Source organism: Etheostoma spectabile, chromosome 18, assembly GCF_008692095.1.
Source record: "Etheostoma spectabile isolate EspeVRDwgs_2016 chromosome 18, UIUC_Espe_1.0, whole genome shotgun sequence".
NCBI classification, from domain to species: Eukaryota; Metazoa; Chordata; class Actinopteri; order Perciformes; family Percidae; genus Etheostoma; species Etheostoma spectabile.
Window position 1 is genome coordinate 12,302,490 of NC_045750.1, and position 17,214 is coordinate 12,319,703.

The 17,214-nt window shown below is 41.8% G+C and overlaps 3 protein-coding genes across 4 annotated transcripts in view; 1 reads left to right on the plus strand and 2 right to left on the minus strand.

The window, feature by feature from the left end:
* Positions 1–86: 86 nt before the first annotated feature.
* Positions 87–2,565, plus strand: mixl1 (Mix paired-like homeobox). The gene is made up of 4 exons (XM_032543435.1): positions 87–610; positions 789–1,009; positions 1,489–1,615; positions 1,834–2,565. The coding sequence occupies exons 1-4, from the start codon at positions 514–516 to the stop codon at positions 2,406–2,408; spliced, it is 1,020 nt and encodes a 339-aa protein (XP_032399326.1). The 5' UTR covers positions 87–513; the 3' UTR covers positions 2,409–2,565.
* A 22-nt stretch (positions 2,566–2,587) lies between these two features.
* lin9 (lin-9 DREAM MuvB core complex component) lies at positions 2,588–11,206 on the minus strand. The gene is made up of 15 exons (XM_032543434.1): positions 11,119–11,206; positions 10,133–10,165; positions 9,481–9,572; positions 8,442–8,555; positions 7,966–8,096; positions 7,117–7,242; positions 6,782–6,939; positions 6,399–6,532; positions 6,081–6,209; positions 5,417–5,518; positions 5,241–5,321; positions 5,009–5,134; positions 4,633–4,815; positions 4,271–4,368; positions 2,588–3,545 (listed from the first exon to the last, which is right to left on the minus strand). The coding sequence occupies exons 1-15, from the start codon at positions 11,147–11,149 to the stop codon at positions 3,440–3,442; spliced, it is 1,644 nt and encodes a 547-aa protein (XP_032399325.1). The 5' UTR covers positions 11,150–11,206; the 3' UTR covers positions 2,588–3,439.
* A 695-nt stretch (positions 11,207–11,901) lies between these two features.
* The window catches only part of parp1 (poly (ADP-ribose) polymerase 1), an 11,802-nt gene continuing 6,489 nt past the window's right edge, over positions 11,902–17,214 (minus strand). The window contains exons 11-23 of one of the 2 annotated variants that reach the window (XM_032543316.1): positions 17,071–17,136; positions 16,854–16,986; positions 16,432–16,627; positions 16,196–16,324; positions 15,264–15,347; positions 14,857–14,979; positions 14,621–14,749; positions 14,396–14,494; positions 14,058–14,210; positions 13,754–13,881; positions 13,583–13,644; positions 13,242–13,356; positions 11,902–12,680 (exon numbers count right to left, since the gene is read on the minus strand). In XM_032543316.1, coding sequence (XP_032399207.1) covers positions 12,599–12,680; positions 13,242–13,356; positions 13,583–13,644; positions 13,754–13,881; positions 14,058–14,210; positions 14,396–14,494; positions 14,621–14,749; positions 14,857–14,979; positions 15,264–15,347; positions 16,196–16,324; positions 16,432–16,627; positions 16,854–16,986; positions 17,071–17,136 — 1,499 coding nt within the window. In that variant the 3' untranslated portion in view covers positions 11,902–12,598. Of the gene's footprint in view, positions 12,681–13,241; positions 13,357–13,582; positions 13,645–13,749; positions 13,882–14,057; positions 14,211–14,395; positions 14,495–14,620; positions 14,750–14,856; positions 14,980–15,263; positions 15,348–16,195; positions 16,325–16,431; positions 16,628–16,853; positions 16,987–17,070; positions 17,137–17,214 lie in introns of those variants that run through there. The other variant, XR_004336243.1, reaches the window with a different exon arrangement.

Here is a 17,214-nt window from a genome sequence, read left to right on the forward strand (position 1 = left end):
TACTCTGTGATGTTATTTACAGAAACCCAACCAGGGTTACAGCTGAAACATCTAATAAGCTCCTAGACTGGTGGTCTACTTGACAGTGGACGATGTATTTTTCAAACTTGGGTCATCAAGCAACAAGCTGCCTCCCTTGTGAGTGTCCAACCCGCGTTGAGGAAATTGCCGTTTCCGACTGCAGTCTTTGAAGACCGCAGGTCCGTTATAGCTTCATCCATTCCAAAGCGGATAAATGTTTTCCCTGCCGATGTGTATTGAGCATGCAGATTCCATTAAAGCCCCTTTAAAGAGACCCGCGGCCGCTCCACCGTCCCAGGTGTGGTGCCTCACACCTCCAGCGGCCTGCAGACGTCTGATCCGTGCGGCCGCTGCAGTGCCAGCCGGCACCGATGGGTGCCCCATTCACACGTCCAGGCCGCGTCACCTTTGATCGCGGGGGGGGATTTAAAACCCCGGCGAGAAGCAGCACAGGTCTTAAACTCAGTCGCTGGAAATAAGACGTGGAGGGACATGTCTTCAGTTCATGGGAATATGCGCGTCGGGGAGCTGAATCATTTCCAGATGTTTCACGAGGGACCTCTGCAGATAAACGGCTTGGTGAACTCAGGTAGGCGGCTGGCAGCCCAAGTGACCCTTGGGACCAACTGGAGCCTGTAGGCTAGTAGGCCTAGCCCACACCGCTGGTCGCAGGAAATAACGACTTCACTGCTGGTTCTGTAGTCCACTGGGCTATGTTAGGCTACTTACTGTAGGTCTATCTAACATTCTGTACGTTTTCCTTTCAGATTATGGAGCCCCAGATGTTCCAAACTACTTCAACCCTGCAAACTCAGTCCCGAGGGCGGAGAAATGTGTGGCAATACTGACCCACAGGAGAAAGAGGACCAACTTTACCCAGCAGCAAATCGAGGTGCTGGAGAAAGTTTACTCAGACACTAAATATCCCGACATCTACCTGCGAGAGAGACTGGAGGCCCTGACCGGGCTACCGGAGTCCAGAATTCAGGTAATGTCTAGTTTGTGTGATAAATCCAAGAGTGTGGGATGTTTTTTTTTAATAGGCCACATTTGTTAAAAACAAAACATTATCATCACACAAACTACAAATGACTACTAACATAACTATTACTGTGCAATATTTATTAATTTGTTAACACTTATCTACTTTCACACAATGTGTATTCAAAGCTATTTTTATATATATATATTTATGCATACAGTGGCTCTCCGGACTCAGGACTGTGCACCAGCACCCCACCCCCCCCCCCCCCTCTCTTTTTTCTCTGCTCATCCTACACTTTATATTTTTTATATTTTGATATTGTTATCTTATATTCTTATATTTTTGTGTCAACACTGTAAAGGGATTGCTTCAATCTCGTTGCACGGGTACTGTGCACTTGTGTGTGATGACAATAAAGGCATTCTATTCTATTCTATAAATTGTAAACTGTCCTCACGTTTTCTGTCCACCTCACATTTCAGGTGTGGTTTCAAAACAGAAGGGCCAAGTCTCGTCGCCAAGTTGGCTCCTCGGTGGCCATGAAGGCCACAAACCCGCCAGCAGCTGGCCCCTTCAGCCAGCTCCAGAGCCGGATGGGCCCGGAGAGGGGTAATTATTAGTCCCAGATTATTGTCCTTCCAGTCACATTATATAATGAAAATGGTAATTTGCTACTGAAATATCTTCCTTAATACACTTGAAGTTACCTACATTTACATGTGTAGTTTGATAACTTACTCATCTCTCCAGTGTAGGGAATAGGTGAAAGAGCAATGTAAAACATTTATTTTTAACTAATTGCTTCACTCTTTATCTTTAATCTTAAGTGTATGACAGCAATCATGGAGCCGAGGCACACAGGATAGTTGGTTTTGGACTGGAGGACAGTTTCCGATCTGCAATGCACCAAAACCCAGATGAAACTCACAGAACCAGTATGCCCACCAATCCCAGCAGCTACGAACACACGTCTGTCTCCTGCATCTATGAGGACGCAACCAGAGTAAAGCCTGAGCAGATGCAGCGACGTGAGCTGAGTGTTAATGTCCCGTGCTGTAACGTCCATCTCTACCCCAAGGAGAACGAGCATCCTCCCAAGATGGAAGCCAACGTAACCGGCGACCAGAGTCCAAAGGTTCTGGTGGAATATGACAACTTCCCACCTAACAAGACCATTGGACCAGAAATGAAAGTTGTGATTCCTCCCATCCCCACCCAGAATAACTTCAGCAGGTCATCACCCAAGGACAATGGATGCCACATGCAGTATCCACACATGAGGGGGACAGGGGACAGGTTCAGGCCCTTCTCCCCGATCCATGCCACTGAGACACAGGACTTCACTGACTCAGACTCTGACTGGGAAAACGAGGCCATGGCTGGCTTTGGCGGCTTTATGTGACGTATTATTAGAGCTGATATAAAGCCAGCTACATGTATCATAAGAGGCAGAATTCAGTTGTTTGTTGGCGTAAAAGGAGAATTTGTATTTATTGAAAAAATAGTAATAAAACTGTTGATTGTAAAAAGAAAAAAACCTGGACTGGCTATGTATGTTAATAAAGACTTAAAACCAAACACTGCTTTGCAATATTATGTTTAATATAAAAAGACGGAAACATTTATATACAATTGCCCTGGGGCACTCTCATATACAACTTTACAAAACTGGAAAAGGAGATTCTCTAGGAAAAAACTGACGTAAATTTTCCGGCCTTACATCAGCAGTGCCGGCTTAGTGTGGGGGTTGCATCAACAGCCATGCCGGATATGGAAATGCTTAAATCACCTTAAGGAGTAAAAGGCATCAAAACCCCAGAGTTCTCCTTTATAAAAATACCAAAATCTCTTTTCAGTGCACACAAAATTACAAAAGCCATTTCTGAATACACAACAGAAATGTTGACAATAGTCCTAATAATCAGAGATATTGTACAATTATCTACAATAAACAATTTTATAAAACATTCTTTAGCCTCCCTGTTCATACCATTAATAGAGCAACAGAACACAACACTTACAGGGGGGAACTTTAGAAATAGCAAAATATTGTTTCATGACCATACACACCTACTCAAAAATAAATAAATATGGACTATAAAAACTGTAAGAATCAATGTTTTGGCACATGGAACCAATAAATAACTATTGAGAGTCTCAAGATGTGGATTTGTGGCAATAGCTAAAGCTCTTTCAGATTTGTGTTCAATTGGGTGCACTAACATTTTCATACAATAAAATGTAAAATACTTATGACATCCTCCCTTCCTTCCTTCAGCACAAAGGGGAGTCTGAGGCAGAACTCATCCATATTCAGATCGCATGGTGGTGGTCCACATCCACATGAGTTTTTTGTGTTCGCAGTCTTTGTATGAGTTCAGGTGAAAGCACCAGCCCGACAGACGATATGAATGGAGCGGATGATGCAGGCACTCAGACTGCATTGGTGTTGTTGGCTGAAAACGCATGCAGATTGCCCAGCTGACTTAGGCCACTCTGGATGTGTGCCACATGGATCTCAACATTATTCTGGAAGCAACTGGAAACACAGAAAAGACAATAGTATGAGAAATGTTCAGAGCTTCAGACTGACTGAATGATGACATGGATATGGATAATAAAGAAAGGAACATGTTTAATTATTCATGTATGCCATTGACACAGTTTGGAAACTATAAACCATGCAATTCAATATTGTGTGTAGTGAGACTTATCTCCGTTTTCCACCAGGCGCGTCTGCGGCCACTAAAATCAATGCTCGATAATCCAGCAGCCGCGCTGCGGTGAGTCCCAGAACGAGTGAAAAGCGGCTCTCCGCTCGGCTAAAGATACACGCCAGGTCTATTTTCACGCAACCTGCGGGGCGTTTGGACAGGCGGCCAGGTAGCAGTCTATCAACGAGAATATCCAGTCAAATCACCAAAACATCCCCACCCCCCTAATATCGTACAGGTCTCCTTTACAACACCTTTTTTATGAGGACAACGCCAGAAAAGACGAGACATCAAGTTTAATTGCAGGAGCGTGAGTGGAAGGTTAACTAGCTTAATAAACACGTGATTGTTCTGTAAAAGTACTTGAAGAGACAATAAAATCTGCGAGTCGGGCAGCAAGACGCGCCGCTTCTAAGACGTTCCCGTTGGGGTATGGCGCGTGGCGTAGGATGGAACAAAACCGGAACGCAGGCGGATCCCAGCAAAGACGCGCCCAGTGGGAAATCGGGGTAAGGAGGCTTAGGTAGAAACAATACATGGTCTTTTTTACCTGAGGTTGGAGGGATCAATTGATGCCTTGATGTCATTAAGGGAGTCGGTTAGCGATTTAAACTCAAAAGAATTCAGGTCTCTTCTATCTGCCAGACACTGGAACAAAACAGGCAAAGTTGAGTAATGAACAAGTTATGAAAGTTGTGGCCAATTGGTTATATATTGTTTAGTGTACATACAAACGCAGTTAAAGAAAGTTCACAACAGGCTTCTCTGGTGTTGCAGCCAAATTTGTGCTGCCCTCTCTGCCATAAATTCCATGAATATGTAACAACCCTTTGTCAGCGTTGTACATGTACATCTGATTATACCATAGAAAATGTTTGAGCAGCAAAGAAATCAGAACGCAGCCTCCTCTACCTTGATCTGGAGCAGCAGAGCGGTGAGGCGGGAGATGAGGAGCGTGAGGCTGGGGTTTGTCACAATCTGCTGTCCGTCCTTCAGCGAGTTGCTCAGCTGCACCATCTGCTGGGCCTCGTCTTCACAACGCCGCCGCAGCTCTGTGGGATGGTCGGCGGGAACCATGCCCTGATCTGGAGCAAGCTGGATGGACACGTGGTGATTCACATTTTAAACAAGGCACTGTTTTTTTTTCTTTTTCAGATTAGTCTACTATGAAGGGAGATGGTAAGAGTAACAGAACTGGGCATGAAATGCTACAGTTAAGCATACTTTCCTATAGTTAGCTCCAAGGTGAATGATTGTGGATTGGACTTAAATGGATCTATTGACTTACATCACAGCAGAACTGCTGAACTTCGTGAAGCACCTTGTTGAGATCTTTATTGAGCTGTTCAAGGTCAAGCACCGTGGTAGCATATCGCTTCTGGAAGTCGAGGTCAATAGGCATCGAGTACGACTTCTGAACACAATCAAAGGTTTTAGTTAGGCTTGATGTATGCATCTCAGAACATATTCAATAGGTTTTGAAGCAACTTTTTTTTTTATTGTTATCATGATGATTGTACCAGTTTCTCTGCCTCGGTGTTCATTTCTTTCAAGTGCTTGATGTGCTCTTTCTTGATCATGAGGATCTTGGACAGCCTCGTCTAGTCATGAAAAAATAACGCATTTATTAAAGCAACGTGTCTCCAAAGGTTTAGAATGTCAGATTTTAGTATTCAATTTAACAGAAGGTATTTACCACTTGGACAAGGAACTTGACAGGAAATCCTCCCAGAGTATCTCCCTCAGCACCAGGCAGTTTGTTCCTCCATGGTGACTGGTTGATAAGAGGGTCATTGTCCTGTTGAGAGAGAGAGAGAGAGAGAGAGAGAGAGAGAGAGAGAGAGAGAGAGAGAGAGAGAGAGAGAGAGAGAGAGAGAGAGAGAGAGAGAGAGAGAGAGAGAGAGAGAGAGAGAGAGAGAGAGAGAGAGAGAGAGAGATATATCAAAAAGAAGATTCAAGAAGAGTTGCAGTATGATGACTTGTTTTCTTAAGAATGAAAGCTCAAACTGATTCACAAAAGATAACAATAGATTAACCTTTTTAGATTTAGGTTTCTAAATATTATTGTTGATAAAACTGACTTGACAGCGTGACAATGCTTGAACTGTCCTTATATAGTAAATCCTAACACTGACTAGCATATCTAAATATGAATTTAAAGCCTGCTTGTACAAGATATGTTGACCAAAATCATCTCAGATGTATTGGCTGACTGCTAAAGTATCTGTTACAGTAGATTAACATACTCAACAGCCACAGCAAATTTAAACCAGCTTAGCACATATCGTTGACATTAACTGAGACACTAGGGTGATGACGCAGCACATGTTTAACTGTCATTAGATGTAGATTTACGGTACCATGAGGACAGGAGTGGTAGCGGACGGGTACGGCCCTCTAGGCGGAGTCACAAGGTTCTGCATGTAGCGTGATATCCGATGCTTCTGGGCAAAGGCTGAAATGGGCATGGTCTCATTGGGCTCATTGCTCTGGAAGACAGGTTATTAAATTCCTTTAGTATCTAGTAAAGTATCCTTTAGCTATTGTTCATTTTAGTATTTACATTTTTTAATGACACTGTGTTTGAATGAAAATAAAATGAAGACACACTTATGGTGTATCGTGTCTAACCTCAAACAGACCTAGAGTGAAGCTGAAAGCCAAAAGGTCATTCTTACCAGAACTTCGTAGTCAGGCACAGTGTGTGTTCCCAGGCCGGTGCGGTCAAAGGTGACACGATAGGTGGCAGCACTGGTGTCCACTGCATCGATCTGCCCTGTGAACAACCCATCATGGACGCCTCGGAGTCGAGCTGTGGCACAAAAAGAAAATAAACTAACAAAATCAAAATGCGTACTGGTAATACTGTTCTTACTAGAACTCTTACTCTATTCACTTTTTTTTCAGTGCAGGGTCAAAAGTACCCTTATTTTGGATTTGACAAATTATTTTTAGGTCATTTCATTGCAATAATAACAAAAACAACAACAGATCATTTAACGAGAGCTGTCTGGCTGTTGTAACTGCAGACAGTAGTGTGCGTTCATTTCTGTCCTCTAACCAGTGACTTTGGTTCCTATGATGAGCGGCAGAGGGATTTCATCTGGGAGGTCTTTGCAGTTTGACACGTCAGACAGTTTTCTTTGCTGCAGCAGGCGCATCTTCTGCCTCTTCTGCCTCAGCGCCGTCCGCTCCTCAGCAAAGAATGCAGATGAACACCTAGATGGGACAACAAAGCATAGCGCTGTAACAGTTATTGTCAAGTCTTTGAGGGAACAGTGTTATCAAAATGTCAACGAAAACAATTTCAGATACGTGTCAAATTCTCACATAAATGAAGATGAATGAAAATGAAAATGGTGTGCAGTGGCACAAAGCTTAAAGACTGCAGCATACCGTCTTGGTTTTCCCATCAGTCTCCTGATTGTTCCCCACTCAACCCTTGTCAACTTTCTTGTTTTTAGGTTGGGGAAAGACTCCTTGAGACACAGGCAGAATTCATTGTCACCCTCAAAGAGAGGTCTGTAAAATAAAATAAGACACAACATAGTTAATACAACATTGTCCTACAAGGGCACCGGGATAGCTCGGTTGGTAGAGCGGGCGCCCATATATAGAGGTTTACTCCTCGACACACTCTGACCTGCGGCCCTTTGCTGCATGTCAGTCCCCCTCCCCTCTCTCCTCTTTTATTTCTTCAGCTGTCCTGTCAATAAAGTTTCCGCTAACCTTTGTGACAACCCCTCTGCTCCACTCGGTGTCCCTGTGTCTTTTGTATTGCTGGCTCTCATTTGCCTTACAGGATCAGGGTCAAGGCAGAAGGTTGTCGTTATCTTCATGAGCCATACCTGGGCCGCTGTGGTCCTGTCTAGAAAAGCTCCTCCCCTCCCCTTCCGTTCCACTACCCTTCCCCTTCTGTCTCTCTTCCCTCACTGCAGCTGTCATTTTGGTTTTGCATGCTAAAGACAATCCCACACACCCATTAATAAGTGATTGTCTACGTCCACGTTCTTTTCTGTTCCACAGTATTGTTTTTGTAAATGAATGCCTATTTTCTGCTTATACCTCGTCTTGGTCTCCCATTCTTGTTGCAGCCCAGGAGCCGGGTTGTGACACACCTCAAACCATGTTCAAAGTAATTAAAGATGATCAAAAAGTTCAAACACTGTTAAATCATCTCTGAATTGATTACAACTAATCAGAATTTTTTATTGTCGTTTTCTGAAAGTGAAAGTGAGAATTTACCTGTCAATATTGGAATAGAACCATTCATAGATGCACCATTTGTGAGCCTTGGGTAGCTTGAGGAGGTTTCTTAATCTCAGGCCTATTTTCTGGGATGCCTTCTTATCTGGTGTCACCACATTAGAACATTTCTGTAGAGCAAAACATTGAAACAGTCATTCCACGTACAATAAAATAAACTCTTAAGGCTACGTTCACATTTGGCATCTTCTTTGACAAAAAAAAGTTGACTAGTAAATGATTGAATCCAGAATGTAATTGAATAGGCAAATTTGGACCAGTCATGGGCTCTCTCTTCTTTTGCTAATGTAGGCTAAAATAACTAGACATTACTATTGTGTGTGCTAGATTGAGCCATAGTATACATATGCAATAGTAAAATAAATGCTGCAGGACATGTGGGCTCACAGACAAGCAAAGACAGGAGAAAGGGCTTCTACTCACTATGAATCCCTTTCATGGTGTGTAGTCTTTACCTGTGGTGTGGTGCTGACCCTCTGGCTCCTCCGAGGGGATCTGGATGGGAGACGCTGCTGTGGCGACTCGTCGTCCTCCCGAAACAAACGGCTCCTCTTTGAGCTCCGTGTGGGCTGGAAGGACAAATGTGGACAGGTGTTAGTTAGTAATAGTGCCAATCATGCTCAGTGAATAAAAGCCTTTTCATTTCAGGCTTAAATATTTGTGTGCATTAGTTGTGTGTAACTTTCAATAAGGTGATTTAATGTGCAGTAGGACAAAAAGAAAATCTGATCCACATTTGTTGGATTTGTATGCAGAAAATATGGTTTAATTAATTCTGCCATTGTGACAAGTTGTTTTCCGATGAGATGAAAATATCCACCCCAGTATTTTCTACAACTTCTCCTGAAGGCTGGGACAAGTGTTTCCAGAGGGGTCCCAAACTGCCACTGCCATTCAGAAATACTGCCAACTACGACAGATTTGAACTAGACATATAGACCAGTTACATGTGGAATGGATATCCCTTCCAAATCCGCATTTCCACATCACACCAGTGTGAATAGACTTATAAAGCAATAACTATTCAGAAAACCCTTAACTGCGTCCATCAAAATCAACAATCCTTTCATATTAAACAACCCCTTAATTACTGAGTAAGAGGCAATGTTATTCAAATTTTCATATCTGAAGACTAAACCTCTTTCAAACAGTCACACTGACAATCATGCGTCTCAGGTCCTATGTTTTTGTGCCAATGTGCCATATGTGACAGGTCTCTCTTGTAAAAGACTTATTACAATTTACAATATAATGCAATTCAATACATTAACCTTGCAATACTACTTAGTGCCGTTAGTAATTTTCTCCTGCAATTTTAATTTAGACAATGTCTGAAATGGTGTTGATTCCAGTATGGTCATTTTGCATTGTTATTTATCACACTGTATTAACTAACTTTATGTGATGCTTAGCTTTCATAATATTGTGTATAACAGAAGCTGCTCTATTGCCTCACAAGTTTTAGAATTGACAAACTAACACCACGTCTCTTACTGTGTCCATTGTGAGGGAGGAATGTCGTCCCCTGGTGTTGTGAGCTCTTGGGAAGCTGTTCTTTTCATTCAGAGTGTTGGACAAACTGCCTTCTATAAACAAAAACAAAACAAAAATGAAAACCAACGCACGTATTCAAAATAGCGTAAGGACACCAGATAAAAGACCCCAGTGAGACTTCCTCATTATCAGATGTCATACTGGAAAAGGATTTTAAAATTACAGAAGTTGTAAATGACGGTTCCACTTACAAGCAATACTGGAATAGATAACTGTCTTACCACCTTTTTAAATTTGCCAATGTGGGGATAAAACTGCAGTGGAAGCAAGTACAGGAAACTTTACTCCACTGTATCCTAGACTGCATCAGTCACAAATTTAAGACAGTGTAGGTTGTCACTGAAAGCTTGTCATTATGGCAAATCATCAAGAAGTCTAATCCAGGGGAAACGATTCCTGAAGTCATGAAACCTTTGGCATGTGTCAGCTAATACACATGCAGACAATATCCAATCAGAATTCAAACAATCTTCATTGACCAAGTATGTTTAGGCATAGAAGGAATTTGAGTTCAGCTTTCAGTAGCTCTCAATACACTTACATAGTGCCAAGAACAGAAACAGAAAAACAAATAAAGATACTGCCAACATACCTTTGAGACTGACTAGTGCCTCTGCTGAGGAGCCTGAGAAAGAAGAAACATTGGTCTACATCAATTCACTATAAACTACTGTAAATATTTTACTGAACAGGTCACTGCGATGAAAAAAGGTAGCTAGGCCATGCTCTTTAGTATTAAGTTACTGATATATTTATTTTAGCTATCAAAGAAAACGTCTACAAATTGACTATGAGACTGTCCTTTAAACAGTGTAGGGCAGGGTAACTGAAGTTATATAACAACGTTATAGCTAGCGCAGTCAGTTAGGCCTTAACCCCAATATGAGCTGTCAAGCGACGGGCATTACATCAGCTGGACAGACCATATCAACGAAATGAGCTAACGTTAAACAGGCTAACGTTTCACTATGTTAACGCTACAACCAGTAGATTATATTTAGTCAACATTACATGCACTACATTCACATCGACTGGAATTACAGTTTCAGCTGTTATTAGCCAAATAACTTGTGTATATTCCCTTCACCAGCTTGTTAAACCGATACACAACGCTTTACCACGTAACGTTAACCAGCGCTAACGAACGTTAAATTAAATAACGTTATAAGGAAGGACTGACAAAACTATGACAGCCAAACCAGACAGCTAGTAGCTAGCGTGTGTACTTTGGTAATAGATGCGTTATGGTAGTCCTTTTGTTGTTGCTGCTTACGATCTAACGTTAGCAGACGTTAGCTCTTAGCTAAGCTAACGTTATTTGTTTACCCAGTTGGGCTAAAGTAACTTGCTCAACTGCATCATTAGCCATGGTTAGCCTCTGATGCTAACAGGCGTTAGCTGACTTGGACAGACCGGTATTTCTTTGCGTCTAAAGATGACTTTATGTACTCTGCCCTAAACTTACGGTATTCATTACATGGAAAACGATGGCAGTCTATTGCCAAATATGTATTGTATCACTACAGGACCGCTGTGTGTTTACAATGCAAAACTCCATGAATTTGAGTTGTTACTCACTCTCGTCTAACAGCTGGTCCATCTCCGCCATCTTGAATTAGCCGCGCCGCTTTTTCAAAGACCTTGTCAAAATGCATTCTGGGTCGGGACGCTATGTGGAGGGCGATTTGAGAAATAAAAATCCTATAATTGATCAAACTGATGGTTGGAGAATCACTTTGTATTATGTAAGCATATACACACTTATATTCACTTAATATAAATTCAATTTTCCCTACAAAATGTTACTGGAAAACCGAATCATATGCAAAATTGGTAGTCAGGATAGGCACTCAGCATCCCTCCATTGTTTCACACAGCACTTCAGTTAATGCCACAGATTTTACATTTGACTCTCATTCACTGTTGGGATAGGAGTCGAATATTTTTCTCCAGGTTAAAACTGTTATACCTCGAGTTAAACCACCAGAAAATCTCATCCAGTATAAAATACCTCTTGATACTTCCTTCATAAAAAACACTAGCCTCTTTCCAATGGGAAATTGTTAGTAAATACTATTTCTGCGTACATGCAGAAGGGTTTCTAATAAATCCAACAAGATCCAGCTTCAAGCTCCATCCTGCTGATTCCTTTTAGCTCCTGGAAAATTTATCAATATCTGACCTGTGACCTTCCCAAGGGCTGATGGGAGAAACGAGAAAGCCCTTAAAAGGAAATGAATCAAGTATTTCATCACTTTGAAAAACTTGACATGCAAATTTACATTTATTTCCACACTGAAATCTAATCCAAAATTGATGCACATGTAGTGGTTGAAAATAATATGCTCAGAAACACAGGCATGATATTTTGAGGACTCAACATTTTATTGTATTAGAGGCAAGCGTGAAAAAGAAAAAAGGATGCCACATACCGGTCAGTTGTTTCTCTTACATAATACTTTGCATAAACACAAACCACGTTTATATTTTTTTCCTATTCTGCTAGGAAGACAGCTTGAGAGACAAACAAAACAAATATATACACGTCAAACCTTGAACAGTATTTTAAACCAGTCCACAAAATCTTCATCTGAGTAGCTCCTGGTTTGTGTATGTCTGCAGATTGGTTGTTCACAACTCACTCCTTTTAAATGTACAGTGCTAAGCCTTATCAACTACAGGTTTATTAAGGAATGAAGAAATAGGATTCTTTTTAAGTTCAAGATAACCATTTGAGACAGAAAACAAAACAAAAATTCTGATGTTCTAAACCAAAACCTTTCTATGGTATGCACCGTGCTTCAGCCACTATATTGAACTTTGATTTCTGTGTATGAGTATCTATGAGTAATTCTGAATTAGGTATTTAAGTACCTAATGGATTACTAAGAAGATGAAAGGCTGCCAGCTAGTAAACCAGATAAAAAAGAAATAAAGTGACTACAGAGTTCCAATGACCACTGTAAAGTGTGGAAAGCATCACTCCTTTGCCAAATGTTGAATGAAGCCCAGCGTTTGGAGGCAACAGTGGTCTTTGTTTTCACTGACACAGCCCGTCTCACCACAGGGACGTCTGGTAGTTAAACTTGACATTCAGGAGATACTTCATGTTTATCTGCGCCACATCATACACAATGTACCTGGAGGAACAGCGGTTAAGGAAAACAGACTATACACATAATAAACAAGGAGGACATTTCACACAAAGTACAGACATGAAGTGAAGAGAAATAGATGATCCAAGGTAAAAAGTAACGGCTCTGTAGAGTAAATCTTAATTCTGAACACCAAACGGAGAGGTTTCAAGTCCTGTTTTTTGTGTACTATCTTTAAAGATTCAGTAAGTCAAGGATCTCTGTCAGTTTATGTTAGAATAGCTTATTTCATCAAGGTATGACAATCCATTGGCACCTCAGAGTGATCTACTCCATGATTAGGAGGTTAGAAATGAAAAGATAAATTATGCTGCGATATACCACAGAGTTTTCCATATGTAAACAGCCATCCAAGATTAATCCCGTTTACAAATTATTGATTCTAAATCAGTCAGTTTATTGAATGTCAAGAACAATATGTTCTTTGACACTTTTCTACAGACTATTGAGTAATAAATTATATGGCAAAGCAGGAAACATGTGGGGTCATTTGGGGGCAAAACTATTATTAAACTCAAAAACCAGGTGGTCAGTGTTAAAGGATACTCGTTGTACAGGAGACTTGTGTCATCAATGTTAGTGTTGACTCCTTTTCCCAGAGGCACTTGCACACCGTCTAGAGTGACAGATGCACTTGGATCAGGAGCAGTTCGACCCAAACCTGCAAGAAAATTAAAGTTAATAAATGTAAAAAACTGAAGCAGTACACAATCCAAACCTCTATGTATTATTAACAAGAGGCAGTTGAGTTGGCATATGTCCAACCATAATAATTACAGTGTTCAACAAAACAAGTTATGCATTTATGTCCATTCCAAAATATCCCTCAAAGAGCACATTCAGGACAATCAAGATCAAATGAGCAGGGACCAAGAAAGTTTTCTCACCTTTAACACTGTGCTTGCCCTTAGGTACTTTTGTTATGTGGGATGCCTTCTTCAATTCATGTCTGCATAAAAAAAAAATACATTCATTTACATGCTCATCATTTATCTCTAAAGCAGAAGAAAAGGTTTATTTTTAGGTTTATTTTTAAGAATTCAGAAAGGGTCACGTACACGTTGCCAAGGGCAACCTCAGCCAGCAGCAGGAGGCCTACAGGGTCTGACTGGGAGGTGTGACAGTAGTTTGCACTCTTCGACACCATGTCGGCAAAGTACACTCCTTTGCCGAACATGTAACCAGTCTAGAAAAAATGAAGCAAAAACGTCAATGTAACACAGGACCGAAGAAAAGAAAAATCCACTAAAAACATTGCAGATATTTATGAAAGTATTACACTGTTAAGAACAAAGAGGAGAAGCTTATGGTTCCCCACAAACTTGAACTCAGCCTCACCACACCAAAAAAAAAACAACGCACCACTGGGGCCTCTGGAGGGGCAATGCGAAGACCCTGAGACATGATACCAGCGTAGTTGGTGGTGCGAGAACCGTGCCACAGTAGCTGGCGATTATGTAACTCCTCGAAGGGACGGTACCGTTGGCGCTCTCCCTCTCGAGCAATTTTAAAGATCTAGAAGATTGGGAAAAGCCCGGAAACAGGGTGAGATGGCAAGTCATGCTAAACAAAGTTACATGGGAGAATTGACATAGTTTGTGACAATTAAAAACACAGGTTTATCCAATCTAAGAATTTGCAACAAAGTATTCAAATAAACGGTTGTCATGTTAACACTGATGTTCCCAAAGATGACTTGCCTCTTGCACTTCCAGTGTGTAAGTGTTGTGTGTAGCAGCATGGGTGTTCTTAACATATTCCAAAATGATCTTAGCCTCCTCTGTAGTCTTGTCAACAACCTGTAAAATAACAAATATGTAGCATACTGTAATATTTCCATACAATGACCATGTTGAACACTGTTCTTAATACATAATCGTTCACACTGTTCATAACTATGAAAGAGTGAAAATTGGAGTTCTCACCTGAATCTTGGTTTTAAGTTTCTCATAGTTAATGTCGATGGGATCACTCTCATCGTCCTGGGCCCCTCCTCTCAACAGGCTGTATGCCACTTCAATGTCCAACAGGTTGTCCAACATCTGAACTTTAGCCTGAATGGTGATGTATGTGGTTATGAATTATGAGATCCATTAATATTCCATCTACAGTATATATAAAGCAAGAGAGAATTGTACATTATGATACAGTGTGTCCTTACTTGAACGTAGTCCAGGCTGCTGAGCAGCGGGGGTTTCTTCATACCAAAGTCGTGAGGTATCAGGGTGTAAAAGCGATTGGAGAGATCCAAGATGTGGGCCTCAGACGCACTTTCTGATACAGCCTTTGATAAAACAAAATGACCAATATAGTCAAAATTATTAATAAATAATTGCATGGTCAGGGGAGAACGTGTACTACAGATATCTGGTCCAACCACTGGCAGAAAAGCACTACTAATTATATCACAAAATCATCACATTCACATCATCAAAGACATTAACTGAATTGAACGGAAACTGAATGTGTTAAAGTGGATTGCAATGCACCACAGTACTACGAAGAGAAATCCCAACAGAAAGGGGAATACTGAGACAACCCTTTTGGAGGGGGTTGATGGTAGCTCACCTGCTGGACTTCAGTGAGGAGAGCATAGGCGCTCTGGATCTGCCTCTTACTCAGCTTTCCGAGGGGCATCTTCTGGAGGTCAATCTGAAGACAGGAAAGGAGAAATAAACTATACAGTACACTAAAGAATAATGCACACACTGATGTTCAATAACACTATAAAGTTGTATGCACAACGATTTTTTTAAAAACAAAAAACAAAACAAATGGTGCTCTATAAAAAGGGGAACTATGCAGTTTTTTCAGTTTAATTTACCATAACTGAACATCAGATCTTCTCTCGCAGGGATCCTGGAGTATGCCCAACCAGTCTACATGTGTTTTGTGGATCTGGAAAAGGCGTATGACCGAGTCCCTCGGGAGACACTGTGGGAGGTGCTGCGGGAGTATGGGGTGAGGGGGTCCCTTCTCAGGGCCATCCAATCTCTGTATGACCAAAGCAAGAGCTGTGTCTGGGTTCTCGGCAGTAAGTCAGACTCGTTCCAGGTGAGGGTTGGCCTCCGCCAGGGCTGCGCTTTCTCACCAATCCTTTTTGTATTATTTATGGACAGGATATCAAGGCGTAGTTGGGGTGGGGAGGGGTTGCAGTTTGATGGGCTCTGGATCTCATTGCTTCTTTTTGCAGATGATGTGGTCCTGATGGCATCATCGGCCTGTGACCTGCAGCACTCACTGGATCGGTTCACAGCCAAGTGTGAAGCGGCTGGGATGAGGATCAGCCCCTCTAAATCTTAAGCCATGGTTCTCAGCAGGAAACTGATGAAGTGCCTTCTTCAGGTAGGGAATGAGTCCTTACCCCAAGTGAAGGAGTTTAAATACCTTGGGGTCTTGTTTGTGAGACCATGGACCATGGAGAGCGAGATTGGTCGGAGAATCGGAGCAGCAAGTGCGTGCAGTAAGGTGGGTGCAAAAAGCAAAGAAATGGGTCTCACCTCAAATTCCACCATAGCCTTCTTCATGCTCTCTACATCAAAGATCATCTTGATCAGCTCCTGGACGGGTTTGGCTAGCTTGGACTTGGTGCCGGCAGTTGCCGTCAGCCTCTTCACCGCTTCCTCATCCTGACAAGAAACATGAACACCCCAGAGAAAAACTAAATCCAGTCAGATACAGAAACTAACACACTGTTGGAGATCTCCATTCTAGTTGTGTGTGTTAATGTGTGTACCTGTCCATAGTCAATCTCCAGGGGGTAGAACTTATTGGGATATTTGGTGAAGTTGGAGGAGCTCCAGGCGTTGCCAGTCTTCTCTTTGTAGACACCCAGGAAGTTGTCCAGGGCAGAGTTTTTGTCATGAAACTTGTCCAGCTTATTGCCACCAATGGTGGTACCCACTCTGCCCCATGACCTGAACACCCAGTACCTGCACATACATGAAAAAGACATCGGACCATTCTAACACTCATCGCAATAATGGTGGAAAAAAAAAAACACAGCACCACTGCACTTTAGCTAGCACACATAGACACCCCATAAAACGAAATGTATGGGTTGTTACGGTTAAAGTTTATCTAATGCCTCAACAACTGACCTGAATGTATATTAAAACCTCTGCACCACTAAGTGAAATGATTTTCTGCAACACCAACCGTTTCTGAACATCATCCTCCAGCAGCTGTAATTTATAGTAGGAGTTAGTTCCTCTGACAATGTCCACGAGACCCAGCGTAGCACTGTACATCTTCCCGCTCTGCTCCAGGACATGAGCGCTGTTCTCCAGACCTTAGAAATCAAAATCATCAGTCAAGCTACACAGACCAAAAAACAGAAAGAATATTGTTTTCAATGCATGGCTCTCATGACTACCTGAATCTGGATCCACAGCAGCTCCTCCTTTGACCGTGAGTTTCATCGTCTTAGATTTGCTACCACCTGTAATAGTGTAGATGCAATTAGTTCTAAATATACGCCAGAAGAGTCCAATGCAATTACACAAGTCTAGACGCCCCC

Coding starts and splice junctions, on each gene's coding strand:
- lin9 (XM_032543434.1), bottom strand. CDS start 11,149: ATGGCGGAGATGGACCAGCTGTTAGACGAGA. Junction 8,556..9,480: donor CCTCCCTCACAATGGACACA/GTAAGAGACGTG, acceptor TTGTCCTTCCAG/CCCACACGGAGCTCAAAGAG. Junction 4,816..5,008: donor TTCAGCAGTTCTGCTGTGAT/GTAAGTCAATAG, acceptor GTGTCCATCCAG/CTTGCTCCAGATCAGGGCAT.
- mixl1 (XM_032543435.1), top strand. CDS start 514: ATGTCTTCAGTTCATGGGAATATGCGCGTCGGGGAGCTGAATCATTTC. Junction 611..788: donor AAACGGCTTGGTGAACTCAG/GTAGGCGGCTGG, acceptor TTTTCCTTTCAG/ATTATGGAGCCCCAGATGTT. Junction 1,616..1,833: donor CCGGATGGGCCCGGAGAGGG/GTAATTATTAGT, acceptor TTTAATCTTAAG/TGTATGACAGCAATCATGGA.